The 14,089-nt window shown below is 56.8% G+C and overlaps 1 protein-coding gene across 1 annotated transcript in view; it reads right to left on the minus strand.

Annotated features, from left to right (window-relative positions):
* The window catches only part of CSMD1 (CUB and Sushi multiple domains 1), an 858,055-nt gene that overhangs the window by 115,843 nt on the left and 728,123 nt on the right, over nucleotides 1-14,089 (minus strand). Inside the window, exons 24-26 of the mRNA XM_059685840.1 lie at nucleotides 11,528-11,719; nucleotides 10,790-10,916; nucleotides 4,494-4,696 (exon numbers count right to left, since the gene is read on the minus strand). Coding sequence (XP_059541823.1) covers nucleotides 4,494-4,696; nucleotides 10,790-10,916; nucleotides 11,528-11,719 — 522 coding nt within the window. The remainder of the gene's footprint in view (nucleotides 1-4,493; nucleotides 4,697-10,789; nucleotides 10,917-11,527; nucleotides 11,720-14,089) is intronic.

The following is a 14,089-nucleotide window of genomic DNA, read 5'->3' on the forward strand; positions in this document are numbered from 1 at the left end:
ATAACCTGCAGGGACACACACTCTCCCATCATATTAACCCACTGTAGACAAGGGGGACCTGTAAAATATATTATTTATTGATTTTAGAGAGGAAGAAAGAGGGAGAGAGAGATAGAAGCATCAATGATGAGAGTATCGCTTATTGGCTGCCTCCTGCACGCCCCACACTGGAGATGGAGCCCGTAATCCGGGCCTGTGTCCTGACCGGGAATTGAACCGTGACCTCCTGGTTCATAGGTCAACAGTCAAGCACTGAGTCACGCCGTTTGGGCTCCATTTTTGTTTTTACTGATTTTGGAGAGAGGAAGGAGAGAGCCAGAGAGAGAAGCATCTACTGGCTGCCCCACTTAACTATGCATTCTTCGGGCGATTCTTACCTGTGCCCTCACCGGGGATTGAACCCGAAACCATGGCAATCAGATGACGCTCTAACCGGCTGAGCGGCCCGGCCAGGGCCTCTGTATTTAATTACATAGCAAGTGGGATCTTTTCTCATCCCACTAACACGGAAATGAAGAACTACGGCCATGGCCCAGGAAATGCATAGAGTCCGCCTTGGATTTTCTTGAAACATTAACAAACATATGGACTGAGTCATTAGTTCCGGGGTGAAAAGTGCGCTCAGGGCACAGTTATTGTTCGGAAACATTTATCTGAAAAGCTGCTCCCTGGGTTTGGGCAGGAAACCGCCTAAGGCGGGGCCAAGGGCTGTTTGCAGGCTGGGCAGGGCCTGCAGCCGGCTCCCTGCTGGGGCATCAACGCCTCCAGGGCTGAAAAAGCTCAGAAAATGCAGAGAATCCTGTTGGGGTGCGTGCGCTCAAGCTTGGACTCCCAAACAAAGAAAGTGGCTCTGAATTTTACGAAGTTCCCCCAATTCAGACTCTCTTCCCCGCTGGTTTCTGAAAATGCCAGCGTGTTTCCGTCACTGAGGCATCCATCAGAGACACCGAGCCCCCATGACAGTTCCCCCCTGAAGTCATGCTTCCCAAGAACATCCCAGACCCAGGGGTTTCTTAACTGGGGACGCAGGGGAGAGAACGCCCGGCAACGTCTACGGCAACCACAGCCACTGCCAGCATCCTACCAGGTCGCTCCCCAAAAACGGCAAGCCCTGCGGTTCAGTCTAGAACACTTGAAAAAAGAGTTAAACATTAACTTGTGATTTTCTCAGCATTTAACAGGTGTGTGCGTACTCACCACTCTCAAGCATCGGCATCACCTGTGGGAGGAGCATTAATTCTGTCCTCGGGTAACTACAAGGAGGGGCTGCTTTTTTAACCCAAACTAGGAAGATCCCTTTTAAAAAGAGAGAATCATCATGGAATACGGGGGAAGTGGCTGCTAGGCTCCAGACAAATTTAAAAAAGGGACGTTTTAAAGGCCAGAAACAAAGCAAAGTGAGCTCTCAGCGCACAAGCCGCCAACCAGCTCTCGGCCTCCACGCACAGGCGCTAACGCCGTCCACGCAGAAGCTGCACACAGACGGCCACAGCTTTACGGCAACTGGCAAACCTGGGAAGCAGCCGGATCCGCCCGTGCCTGTCACTCAGCAGCTGCACGGGGGAGGGGGCGGCCGTCTGCCCAGCTGTTTATCCACTCGCCTGCCCGGGCAATAAGGGCACGCTATTCGGCGGAAAGAAAGGCGCTGTGGAGGCAGGAGCCCGATGCGGGCGACTAAGGACGGAAGCCAGTGTGAAAGGCCACACTGTGCGACTCCCACTGTGGGCCCAGTGAACACGTCAGGGGTTTCCGGTGCTGACGGGAGGGGTGAAGGTGGAGCCCAGAGGGCGCGGGGCAGTGACACTGCCCTGTGACGCCGTGATGACGGTCACAGGCCATCACACAGCTGCCCACACCCACAGGGTGCACAGCACAAGCGTGAACGCTGCCCGGCCGGCGTGGCTCAGTGCTTGAGCGCCCACCGATGAACCAGGAGGTCAGGGTTCGAATCCCAGTCAGGGCACATGCCTGGCGCTGTGGGCTCGGTCCCCAGTGTGGGGCGTGCAGGAGGCAGCCGATCCATGCTTCTCTTTCATCACTAATGTTTCTATCTCTCCCTCTCCCTTCCTTTCTCTGAAATCAATGCAAATATATATTTTTTAAAACGAGTGAGCCCTGGTGTCCCCTGTGGCTCTGGGTGACCCTCTGTGTCAATGCCGATTGCCCCCAGTGGGGGGCCTCGTCAGAGAGCTGTGCCGGGGGGTCGGGGAGTGGGGGGGTGGGAAGCAGGGAGGTGGGAACGCTCCCTCCTTCCCCTCAGCGCTGCTGCGAAGCCTAAACTGCTCTAAGGAGCCTGTTTACTGGCAGGAATGGCCTGAGAGCGCAGGAACCCTCTCCTCACGTTACCAGCTTCTCGGTCGTACCCATACAGCCCGCAGATCATACAGCCCGCAGATCACACGCCTGCAGTGCACTCTCACCATCGCTTCTAAAGAAAAGGCACTTTTACTTCACAGAAACGAGCAAAACTGACATCCCCTTACGTAAGGGACATTTTCCCGAAGAGCAAGCCTGCGTGGTATTTCGCAGTGAACGACCCCCTCCCGCAGGCACTGCCCCGCCAGCTCCCGTGCCGACGTCGCCCAGGCCAGCGGGCCCCGAGGGGAGGGACTGCGAGCCCGTGACCTCAAATTTAGAGCAACCTCTTTAAGCTTCGCATTGACCGAGGCTCACTCTCTCTGTAAATCCTCCGCTGGCTCACCAGGGACCTGCCGGGAGGTAAATGGAGGTGGAACGTGTTTACGTGTGAGTTCCACTTGCTTTTCGATGCCGCTGACCCCGCGTGCCACTGAACTAAATGGCGCCTCCACATGGGGCCCCCTAAAGGCACTCAAAGGGGGAGCCGCACCGACCCCCTCCTCCCCCGCCCCCCCCCGCCACCCCGGGAACTGTCCCTTACTGAAGGCCGGGCCGCGACGGTGGACGGGTCTCCGGGAGCTGGGAGAGCCGCGGGCCTGGTGGAGGCCCCCAGGACCCAGGGAGGGGGCTCGCCCTCTAACACGTGGCCCTCAGCCCAAGGAGGCGAAGACCGGCTCGCCGTGCGGGAGGTGGGGGAGGGAAAGCAGGGCAGCTGGCGGCTGGCGGCTCCGGAATCACCCAGAGCCGCCTGGGAGCTGCCCTGGAGCCAGGCGTGGGGAGCGCCAGGGTCAACCTGGGGTCCAGGGAGACCCACACCTGGCTCAGTGTCAGGTGAACAGGCAGACGCCAGCCTTTAAAGGTCCACACACATATGGAGCCGCATGGAGCCGCATCTCTGCTCCACCCGAGTGGCTTTTGTGTGTGAGGTAGAGGCAAGGGACTGTTCTCTCCACAGTGAAGCTCAATTGTCCACTGGCTGAGAAGCCGGTCTCCGTCACACACAGTGTGACCTTCATCGCTGTGTAAAGCTACACATGTGCAGACAGATGTAGACATAGATAGATAACATAGATATATATAGATATATTATAGATGTAGATATAGACATAGACATAGATATAGATATATTATAGCTGTATATATATATATATATATATATATATATATATATATATATATACACACACACATACATACTAGAGGCCTGGTGCATGAAATTCATGCATGGGGGAGGGGGTGTCCCTCAGCCTGGCCTGCACCCTCTCCAATCCAGGACCCCTTGGGGGATGTCCAACTGCCAGTTTAGGCCCGGGATCAGGCCTAAACTGGCAGTTGGACATCCCTCTCACAATCCAGGACCACTGGCTCCTAACCACTCACCTGCCTACCTGCCTAATGCCCCCAACTGCCCTCTCCTGCTGGCCTGGTTGCCCCCAACTACCCTCCCCTGCAGGCCTGGTCACCCCCAACTACCTTCCCCTGCAGGCCAGTTTGCCCCCAATTGACCTCCCCTGCCAGCCTGATCTCACCTCCAAGTGCCCTCTCCTGCTGACTGCCCTCCCCTGCTGGCCTGATCGCCCCCAACCCCTTGCCAACCTGATCTTGCCCCCAACTGCTCTCCCCTGCCAGCCTGATCACCCCTAACTGCCTCTGCCTTGGCCCCCACCACGATGGCTTTGTCCGGAAGGAAGTCGGGCATCCGGAAGATGGCCAGTTGACCCGGTCTAATTAGCATATTACCCTTTTATTAGTATATATATATATATATATATATATATATAGATAGATAGATATGGATGTTATAGATATAGATATTATAGATGTAGATATAGACATAGATATAGATATATTATAGCTGTAGATATATATATAGATATGGAAGTTATAGATATAGATATTATAGATGTAGATATAGATATTATAGATGTAGATATACAATTATAGATATAGCTATAGATGTCATGGATGTAGATACAGATATAGCTATTCTAATAAAGCAGCATTTCCCAGGATAAGCATTCTCTTTGACACGCTCTTTAAACCTCCACATTGTGCTCATGGACCACGCCTTCCCTTGGGGAGGCCAGAACGCAGCTCGGGTCCCCGAGGCGGCCGGGCCCGGGCGCGGCACTCACTCGAGAACTGCAGGGAGAAGCCGGACTTGCTGATGAAGAAGTCGCTGTCGAACTGCAGGGTGAGCGCGTTGAAGGTGCTGTGGATGTCGCCCGGCAGCGCCGAGCCGCTCCACTCCTTCAGCAGGAGGGCGCCGTCCGCCGGCCCGTCCCACACCCGCAGGACGTCGTGGCTCTTCTCCGTGTCGAACAGGATGAAGTGGAGGCTGCGGAGACAGCACAGGCCGTCACTCAGGGGACCCCTCCCGTCCCGGGGCGCACGGAGGCCCCGGCGGTGCACACCAGCCACGGCACATGCTTCCATCCCACCCCGACCTGCCTGCCGGCACCTGGCCGGTGTGCCCCAGGGACTGGGCCGCAGGGACACCCAGGCGGAGCGGGATCCCCCTGGCAGGGCCCACTCCACCTGCCAGGGATGCGCAGAGCCCTGAGCCACATCCTGGGCCACTTTTTCAGGATGAAACCATCCCTTCTGAGGCTGTCAGCTCTTTTTGTAAATACATATTTGTATCGATGCCAGAGGAGAAGGGAGAGGGAGGAGAGAGAGAAACGTCAATGAGGAGAGACAATCATGGGTTGGCTGCCTCCTGCACACCCCACACTGAGGATCGAGCCCACAGCCCGGGCAAGTGCCCTGACGGGGAATCGCCTCCTGGTTCATAGGTCGACGCTCAACCACGGAGCCACGCGGGCCCGGCTGTCAGCCCTTGGCTCTCACACAAAGTTTTCTGGGCTTCTCAGGCATGAAGACACAGGGGACAGAGCTTTGTGCGAAACTGATTCCGCAGGTTTTCTATGTGATTATGTGGTGTCGGTGTTGATCTCGTCATGCCCAGGAGGGGGCAGCACCCACGCCCTCAGGAAGGGATGCTGACGCCAGGAGATTGTCTACCTGAACCTCTATGATGGGGTCTGACGTTGTATTTGTTCCCATAAATTGCATTTTCGGAAAATGCATTATTTGCAACAGCAACACGGAGGCGGGAGTGGGCCCCATCAACTCCTTCCTTTATCACATTTAGAATTCGCAGAGCGCGCAGGCAGAGATGTGCAATACCAACTCCTTCCTTTACAAAGTTTACGGCACTTTCATTGGATTTACAGATATTTTCCAGAGCGACTCCCGCGTCCCTGTGAGGGGGCTCGCTGTCAGAGGCGGCGGCAGAAATCCGGTCCTATTTACGCAATTCAGACAGATCAGAGCGGAGCCGATGCCAGCGGTTGATTTACAGCATTTTATTTACTGCTCAACACACAGACTTGTAAGGGAGATAAAAACATCGGAACAGATGACACAGGAAAGACTGCACACACATCTCAATTACCTGTTTTGTGTGTATTATAAGCTTAAAAATATCTCTCACCTGCATGGAGTCAGAAACATAGTTCATTTTTAAATGTCCAACATGAAATATACTTTTATTCCACAGAAAAGATCAGACTACAGCAGGCATGTGTGTACCCCTCCCCTGCCCCGGTGGTAACAGTCAGCCCCATTCGATCCAGATCTTTTTAAAGAATAAAATCTTACAGACACTCTCACACGCCCTCCCCCACGCGGTCTTGTGTCCTTCCGGTCGCCTGCGCTCTGAAGTTCAGATGGACCGTCCCGTTGATGTTTTCCCAATTTCCATCCACGTGCGCACACGCTTACCCCCAGACGACGCACGGGGCCCTTTGGTGTGTCCACCAATAATGACATCATCCATGGTCCCTTTGCTGTGGGTTTGTATTGCCTTCAAGTTGCTTTTCATATCGGCACGGAGAGAACCGCTCTGCCCTGGGGAATGTCACTTTCAGGGAGTCACACACAGAAGAGGAAATGAAATGACGACTGACATCATCACCAGAAAGCAGGCGAGAGCGGGGAGCCTGCTGAGACGGGCAAGGCCCACGCACAGGACACGGCGCACAGATTGAGGCAAACGGTCTCAGATCTCCGTGACCAGACCACACACCGTGCTGGGGGCTGGAGTTCGGCTCCCTCCGCAATGTCAGCTTTCCTTCAACTTGTCTATTGATCGACGGCGATTCCAGTAGGAATCCTAGCGATTTCCGTGGTAGGAAGTGACACGTGTTTGTAAAATGCACATGGAAAGGCAGAGCCACGGACCGCCACGGCAATCTAACGCAGAAGAACGAAGGTGGCGGTTACACTACGGAATCTCAAGACTTCTAATAAGGCAAGTAAGGAGCCAATAGAGACAGGTCGTGCGCTGGATGGACAAATAGATGGGCAGATGGATGGACGGATAGATGGGTGAACAGATGGACGAAGAGATGGACGAAAGTAAGCTCAGAAACAGGCCGAAGTGAATGAATTACTTGTGACGAAGGCCGCACTGCCCTGCAATGGAGACTGGCTGTTCCACAAATGGACAATCGGCTTCCCTATGGACAAAACAGCACCTGGACCCTCCTCACGCCACGTGCAGAAGTCAGCCGGGTGGAGTGGGGACGAATGTGGAGGGAAAGTAGACCTCCTGCTACAATAACCTAACGTAACATTCTTCTAACGTGGGGGAGGCAACACTTTTAAATCTGAACACAAAACCATTATGAACATTCCCAACAAGTATGTGATGGGACAGAATCTACGTACAGGGACCCATTAACTATGAGAGAGAGTGAGTTAAAATGGATTCGACTCAAGGAAAAGAAGAGTCTGTGAGCATCCAAAGACATCGTTATGAGACTAAAACGACTGCCCACAGGGTGTAAGAGTCCGTAAGTTACACCCGGCTGAGCGGCTCGGTTAGCTGAGCATCGTCCTGTCGCCCAAAGGTCGCTGGTTCGATTCCTGGGCAGGGCACATGCCTGGGGTGCAGGCTCGATCCCCAGTAGGGGGCGTGCAGGAGGCAACCAATGATGGTTTTCTTTCACATCAATGTTTCTGTCTCTCTTTCTCTCCCTCTCTCTTTCTCAATAAAATAAAATAGATAACTTCTGTATGTGCTGTATATAACACATTATTGCTATATATGATCAATAAGAGATGGCATTCAGATGGACAGAAACTGTTTCTGTACTGGAACGCGGAGAGAAGACCCTCTGGCCATGGGCTGGAGGCCTGGCGAATCTGGGGGCGTGGCCACGGGCGTGGATCCAGGCGTGGCAGCTGGATGGGTGGGTGGTGAGTGGAAGGCTTGGGGAGAAGGGGGGATGAACAGTGAGGTCACGGGTGGGCAGGCCAGCAGGGTGGAGGTCAGAGGGCCTGGCTGTCCTGACACCCAGATGTCCGGCTGCGAGGGAAGGCGCTGAGGCACAGAGCGCAGAGGCCGGGGAAGGCGGCACCCTTCTCAGGCGGGATCAGGAAAAGGCGTCTTTGCTGAGGGCCTGACGTTGTAACTGAGGCCTAGAATTTGAGGAGGGTCTGCGGGTGAGGCAGGGGCCCTGGGTGCACAGGCCGAGCGCGGGATGGAGGCGGCGAGTGCTCCCTCTGAAACAGGCCCAGGTGAGCATCAGAGATAACGCGCCGGGGCAGAGCGCAAGCCGGTAGAGGCTTTGGAGAGGTCAGTAGGGAGAAAATTAAAGTGCGAGGGAAGTGAGGGGAGAGAGGAACTGGAAACGCAGGTCAGAGGGAGGGGGAGACGGGCCCCCACCGCACCGCTTTCATCCACAGGGTTTCCCACGGCCTCCTAGACAGCGGTTCTCAACCTGTGGGCCGCGACCCCTTTGGGGGCCAAACGACCCTTTCACAGGGGTCACCTAAGACCATCGGAAAACACATATATAATTACGTACTGTTTTTGTGATTAATCACTATGCTTCAATTATGTTCAATGTGTAACAATGAAAATCCATCCTGCATATCAGATATTTACATGACGGTTCATAACAGTAGCCACATTACAGTTATGAAGTAGCCACGAAACTAATGTTATGGTTGGGTGTCACCACATGAGGAACTGTATTAAGGGTCGCACGGCATTAGGAAGGTTGAGAACCACTGGACCTAGAAAGGAATCTAAGGCTGTCAGCCCCACAGACCAGGAGGCACAGCCCAGGTCTGGGGGAAATACTGGAGATGGAGGACATAGGAGTCAAATAACTTCGGAAAATGGAAACCTTCCAGGAGCAGGACGGGCATCCTCGGGAGGGTGAGCGGACACAGGGCTGGGAGGAGGCGGCTAAGGAAGCCGCGGCACATGGGCTCTCGGAGGCGTCAGCGTCCCCTCCCCGGGGCAGCGGTGGCCCCAGCGTCCCCGTCAGTAACCCCCCCCCCCGTCATTCCCGTCGGTGTGGCTCAGGCCCAACTCCTGCGGGCAGCTGGCATGTGTCCTGCACGTGCACCTCCTGGCCAGTCCCCCCTAATGATCCATGTTGTAAACGTCCTGGGCGTATCCCGGGGAGACGGAGGTGACACTGCTGTCTGTACACGAAGGGACCGAGGAGGGGGCTTTGGAAGGGGACAGGGCTCGGCCCGGCCCGGGAGGTGTCTCCTACAGGGGTGGTGACTCGGGAGCTGAAGGCCCAGGAGGAGTGGGTCCGCCCCCCTTCCCTGGGCGTCTGTTCCCACACGTCACTGAGGGCGCTGGATGCCACTGTCCACAGGACACAGATCACCAGAGTGGGAGTGTTTCCGTCCACCGACTGCCCGACCAAGGCCCTGGCTGTGGCCTCTCTCTGCCCTTCCTGTGTCCACAGAGGGCCACGGAGGCCGGCCGCTCCGTCTCTGAGGGTGCAGTGACACCAGGGAGGGCCACAGGGACCAGAGTCATGGGGGTCAGGGCTGCGGGGGGCGGGTAGGCAGAGTCTTAAGAAAGGCTGCGGAGCTTCCGTGGCTGTGAGCGTGTGAGGTGAGGCCGTTTACGTGGTGGGTTGCGGCGACCAGGCCGGGCCCGCACGGCAGGTCTCAGTGTCCTCCCAGCACGTGCACCCTCCCCCGACGCCTCAGTAAAACAGATGGAGGGTAACAGCATAGAAAACAAATAGTAATGATGTGGATACGGTGAAGAGCGCTGCGATGCGCGGGACGGCCAGTGGGCGGAGAAGAGGGGGGAAGTGGGCGGAGGACCGTGCGCTCCCTCCCGGCCATGGGGACGTGACCAAGGCCAGCTCGCTTGGAAATGACCTTTCGCTGGACGGACTGGGGACTCCGACACGGCCTTCCCACTGGACACGGACAACCTGCTTTAAAAACCTTCCTTTTGCTGGTTTGCTCAGTGGTTTCACAAACTGCTCTCCACAACCCGGACCCATTCATCGAAACACACTTTCTCTTAACACATTGCGTACCGCACAGAAATCTCTAAGGCATACGCCAGGGACCGCACGTTTTTGGGCAAACTGCACGTTATTTAAATCATCATAATGCACTTTAGGTGTTGTTTTTCAATAATTGCAACATTTTTATTTACAAAAGCAATTAAACAATTAAAGTCCCTAGTACTTTTTTAACGTATGGTACTGCGTAAAACACTTTCCTCTATGAAGAGGGACCAAACAAATTCACATAAGTATCTAGATTCGCTCCTGTTTCCATGGGCGTGAAAAACGAGAACACTCGTGAGCGGTCCTTAACAGATGGCGCACGAAACACGAGAAAACTCCTGAGCCGTACGAAATGTGTTAAATGGCTGCATGTTTGATGGTTGTCTGGTGCGTGTGCCCCTCCAGCCTGGAGCGGGTCCTGGTCTGCCCCATGGTGACGTCCGTGTTGCACAGATGAGGATGAGCTGTGTCCTCCCCGCCTGCCTGGGGCCCATCACTGTGCCTCTGTTCTCTCCCCATTAAGGGGTGGAAAGTCTCTCTCCAAACCCTCTTGCTCCTGAGACCGTGAGATCTGCTTTGGCAAAGGGCACGTGAGCAAATGCGATGCAAGCGTGAGTGTGAAAAGCCGTCATCTCCTGCTGCTGCGGACCTTCGACTGCGACCAGCTATGGAGGACCGGCAACCTGGGTGGAGAGGACCCTGCCTTCCCAACCGTCCGGCAGAGGCCCCACACCGGCGTGAGGCCACCAGGACCACCTGGCTGGGCGCGCACAGACCAGACTGCCCAGACCACCCACCATGCCCTGAGCACATCACTAACTATTTAAAGCAACTGAGTTTGGGGGCCCAGCTTGTTACGCAGCCAACGCTAATGGATACACTTTCTGTTTTCCTTTGTTATACGTGGTTACCGCACATTATCAAAGGAACACGGTGTCAACAAATGGGCCCGCGGACCATTCACCCCCCAGCACGCTCCCTCCTGTAGTTCAGCAACCTCATACGTCACCCCCCAGGGGTCACGATGGGGAGAGCAGCCGACACACCTCTAGTCCCAAACCTCCGGAGCAGAATCGGACACGCACCTGATGGTCCTCCCGGGGTCGGCCTCGATGACCCAGGTGCAGTGCAGGTTGTTGTCGTAGGGCGCTGGGTAGCCGGGGGACAGCAGGCGCCCCGAGGTGGCCGCGTGGATCTGCCCACCGCACTCCGCTGCAAGACACAGACGTGGGGTCACACAGGGGTCACGGGTTATTTAGCTACGAGGACACAGCCCGCCTGTCTGTGTTTTATGCATCACACACCACAGTCACCTCCTCGTCTCTATCGCTTCTTTCTGTTCCTGTTCCCAAGCATCGCCCTGAAGGAAAGACATTGTCTCTCAGGAAATTACAGCGGAGAGCATAAAACCACGAGACACGCGTGCTGTAATTCTAATAATTCCCTGCAGATGGTCTCAATAAAACGGAACCAGAACATCTGTCTTTCACACCTAAACGCCTACACACGGCCCGGCCAGCGTGAGTCAGGGGCTCAGCGTCGACCTAGGAACCAGGAGGTCAGGGTTGGATTCCTGGTCAGGGCACAGGCCCGGGTTGTGGGCGTGACCCCCAGTGGGGGGTGTGCAGGAGGCAGCCGATCCATGCTTCTCTCTCATCACTGATGCTTCTATCTCTCCCGCCCTCTCTCTTCCTCTCTGACATCAATAAAAACATATTTATTTTAAATCCTACACAGACGTCAGGAACACGGACGCGGCGGCGGGGACAGCAGTGCGAGCGCCCTGGGCTCTGGTCGGTCCCCCAGGAGCGGGCCCCACTCACCCACGCAGGAGGGCAGGGGCTGGTCCCACACCCTGCGGTCCCCGCTCAGGCAGGTCAGCGTGCTGCTGCCGTGCATGGCGTAGCCGGGGTTGCAGCTGAACACGACGGTGGTGTCCGCGAAGTGGCCATCGTCCCGGACCCGGTAGCCGTAGCTGGGCACCCCGGGGTCCTCGCACTTCACCAGGTCGAAGCCTGCGGGGGAGGGGGAGGGGAGAGTGAGCAGGGCCACACGGGACGCAGCCTGGGGTAGGGCCACCGGGAGAGGCCGTGCCCTCCCCGCTGGAAGGTTCCAGCAGGATCTGCAAGGAGGCCCGGTGGATGCTCTTCCGTCACAGCCTGTGACATCCTGTCACCCACCATGGCTCCCGCATCCCAGCTGGGTGCCTCAGTGTAGCCCAGACCCCTGCAGTGACCACACCGACTCCCGGGCCAAGCTTGGCCCATGCCCGCGAGGCCGCCCTGGCGCCTCCTCCTGAGCCTCCGTCCCTGGACTGCACGGTTGGTGGGCAGGTATCTCATCCTCGGGGCTCCTGGGCGCGTGACTCACCCCCACGGGAGCTCACCTCCCAGCAGGCAGGAGGCGGCAGGGACTGCGCCACGCGCCCCCAGGTGCGAACAGGAAGCACAGTCATGCAGTATGTGTCACTGGCTCTTATTTTAATTCCTGTGTGTTAGTAAGTGCCTTCGGCTCACATCTACCAGGCAGCTTCGAATGGCATTCAGGGCCATTAAAACATTCACCGCGCGTACCCGTTCCAAAAAACCCTGCACCCTGGCGTTCAAGATCGTGAACGTAAACGCGTGTCTCCGACTAATACTCGCTGGTACATAAAACACCGGGAGGTTTAAAATCGCGTTTGGTCAGAATATGAGTGACCGGGACCCGGAACGGATCCCATAGTGACTTACAAACCTGGCCTGAGGGCGACACGGTTCCTGCTCCTCCCTGAACTGATTTCCCACGAGGAGGCCCCCCCAGGCCCCCCCCCCCGCCCCCCTGCACACACCGTCCCTGTGGAACGGGTGGCACGTGCTCACATGACGAGACGGCCGTCCCATGGGAAAGTCCCATCAGGCCGTTATTATTATTGTTGTTGCTGTTGTTACTATTATATGAAAGTCAACATGGAAAGAGCCGAGAACACAAAGCAGGGCCACTTGGGTCCCGGGAAACGGTCGGATGTAGATGAGCCGACGGCAGACATTCCGGCAGCTTCGCGGCCAGAAGCCTGGACGACAGTCGCTTCCGGCGAGAAGCAGAGCGGCTTCCCCGCTTGGTGCCTGGCTCGTTTGCCGACATTTCCCGTCGGAACCACGTCGTTCCTCGGGTCCTTTCCGTTCGCAGTCCGGCCCCGGCACCCAGCGCTCCCACAGTGACCGAGTGTCCGCGCCGCTCTCCGCATCCCCCGGGGTCGCTGTGCGGCCAGGGGAGGCTCAGGGTTTCTCCCCGAAGGGCCACGTCACAGGGACCTCCCTCCACGCAGGCGCACGACTCCCTCCCGGTGGCTCCACAGGAGAAAGCCCTTCCGCAGGCCGCGCTTCCTTCTGGGATGTGTGCCCGCGGTTCCCCGACGTCTCACTGACCGGGACGGACGAGCACCGGGCCCCATAACCCGCCTGCAGCTCAGGGAGCGTCCCGACACGGCCCGGCTGTGACCATATTCACCGCGTCCACCCGGCTGCAGACTACACTGACCGTCACCGAACCCCAGCCTCAAACTCTCTCACGGCGGCCGTTCCCGCCCCATCTGCTCGCCATTTGAAGGAGGAAGCAGGTCTCCGATGGCCGAGGGGGCACACAGGGCCTTAGGCAGGCCCCACGCGCGTCCCAGTCACTGCTCACCGTCATCTCACTCCCCTCCCATCTCACCTCGGACCCTGGAACGAAGCGCTTTCTTCTCTGTCCTTTCTATCCCCTCTGGCACCCGTTCTCGCGCCATCACGTCCGAATCAGATCACACTACGTCCGCCGAGTGCATTCGAACCCGGCCTGGCTGCCACGTCAAACAGCAAATGGACCACCTGACACCAAAGGCCAAGTGACGCCGACATCCCGTGTCCCGGAATTAAAGCCTCCCTCTCCCCCTGCAGACCCGCCCGCCTCCCCCCCCCCCAGTCACCCAGAAAGCCCTCGGCTCCTTGGGGTCTCCGACCCCCACCTGAGCCTCACTCGCCGACTGTCACAGGAGTTCAGAGGTCGGCGTTCTCAAAATCACCCCAAGAAAAATGTACGCCCCTTCGAACAACAGCTAAAATATGCTCTGAGTTCCCCAATTTCATGGGACGTCAGAGCTAAGTGTGTCCAACACCAGCCACTTATCCCAGGACAAACGTTCGCTCTGGGCACCACCGACCAGCAGCTGGTGGGAGAGAGGGCGGTGCGGCCTCCCCCACGCACACATGGGGATGGGCAGTGCCCACAGCGAGGGCTCAGCCTCGGCCCCGGCTATCGAGTGGCTCCCGTCATCCCTGCAGAGCCTGGCGGAGTGCCTGTCGGATGCGCCGTGGCTTCGTGTTTTTTCACGTCCCCCATCTGCCTGCTCCCCTTGGAATTCAACAGAC

Source organism: Myotis daubentonii, chromosome 2 (assembly GCF_963259705.1).
Source record: "Myotis daubentonii chromosome 2, mMyoDau2.1, whole genome shotgun sequence".
NCBI lineage: Eukaryota > Metazoa > Chordata > Mammalia > Chiroptera > Vespertilionidae > Myotis > Myotis daubentonii.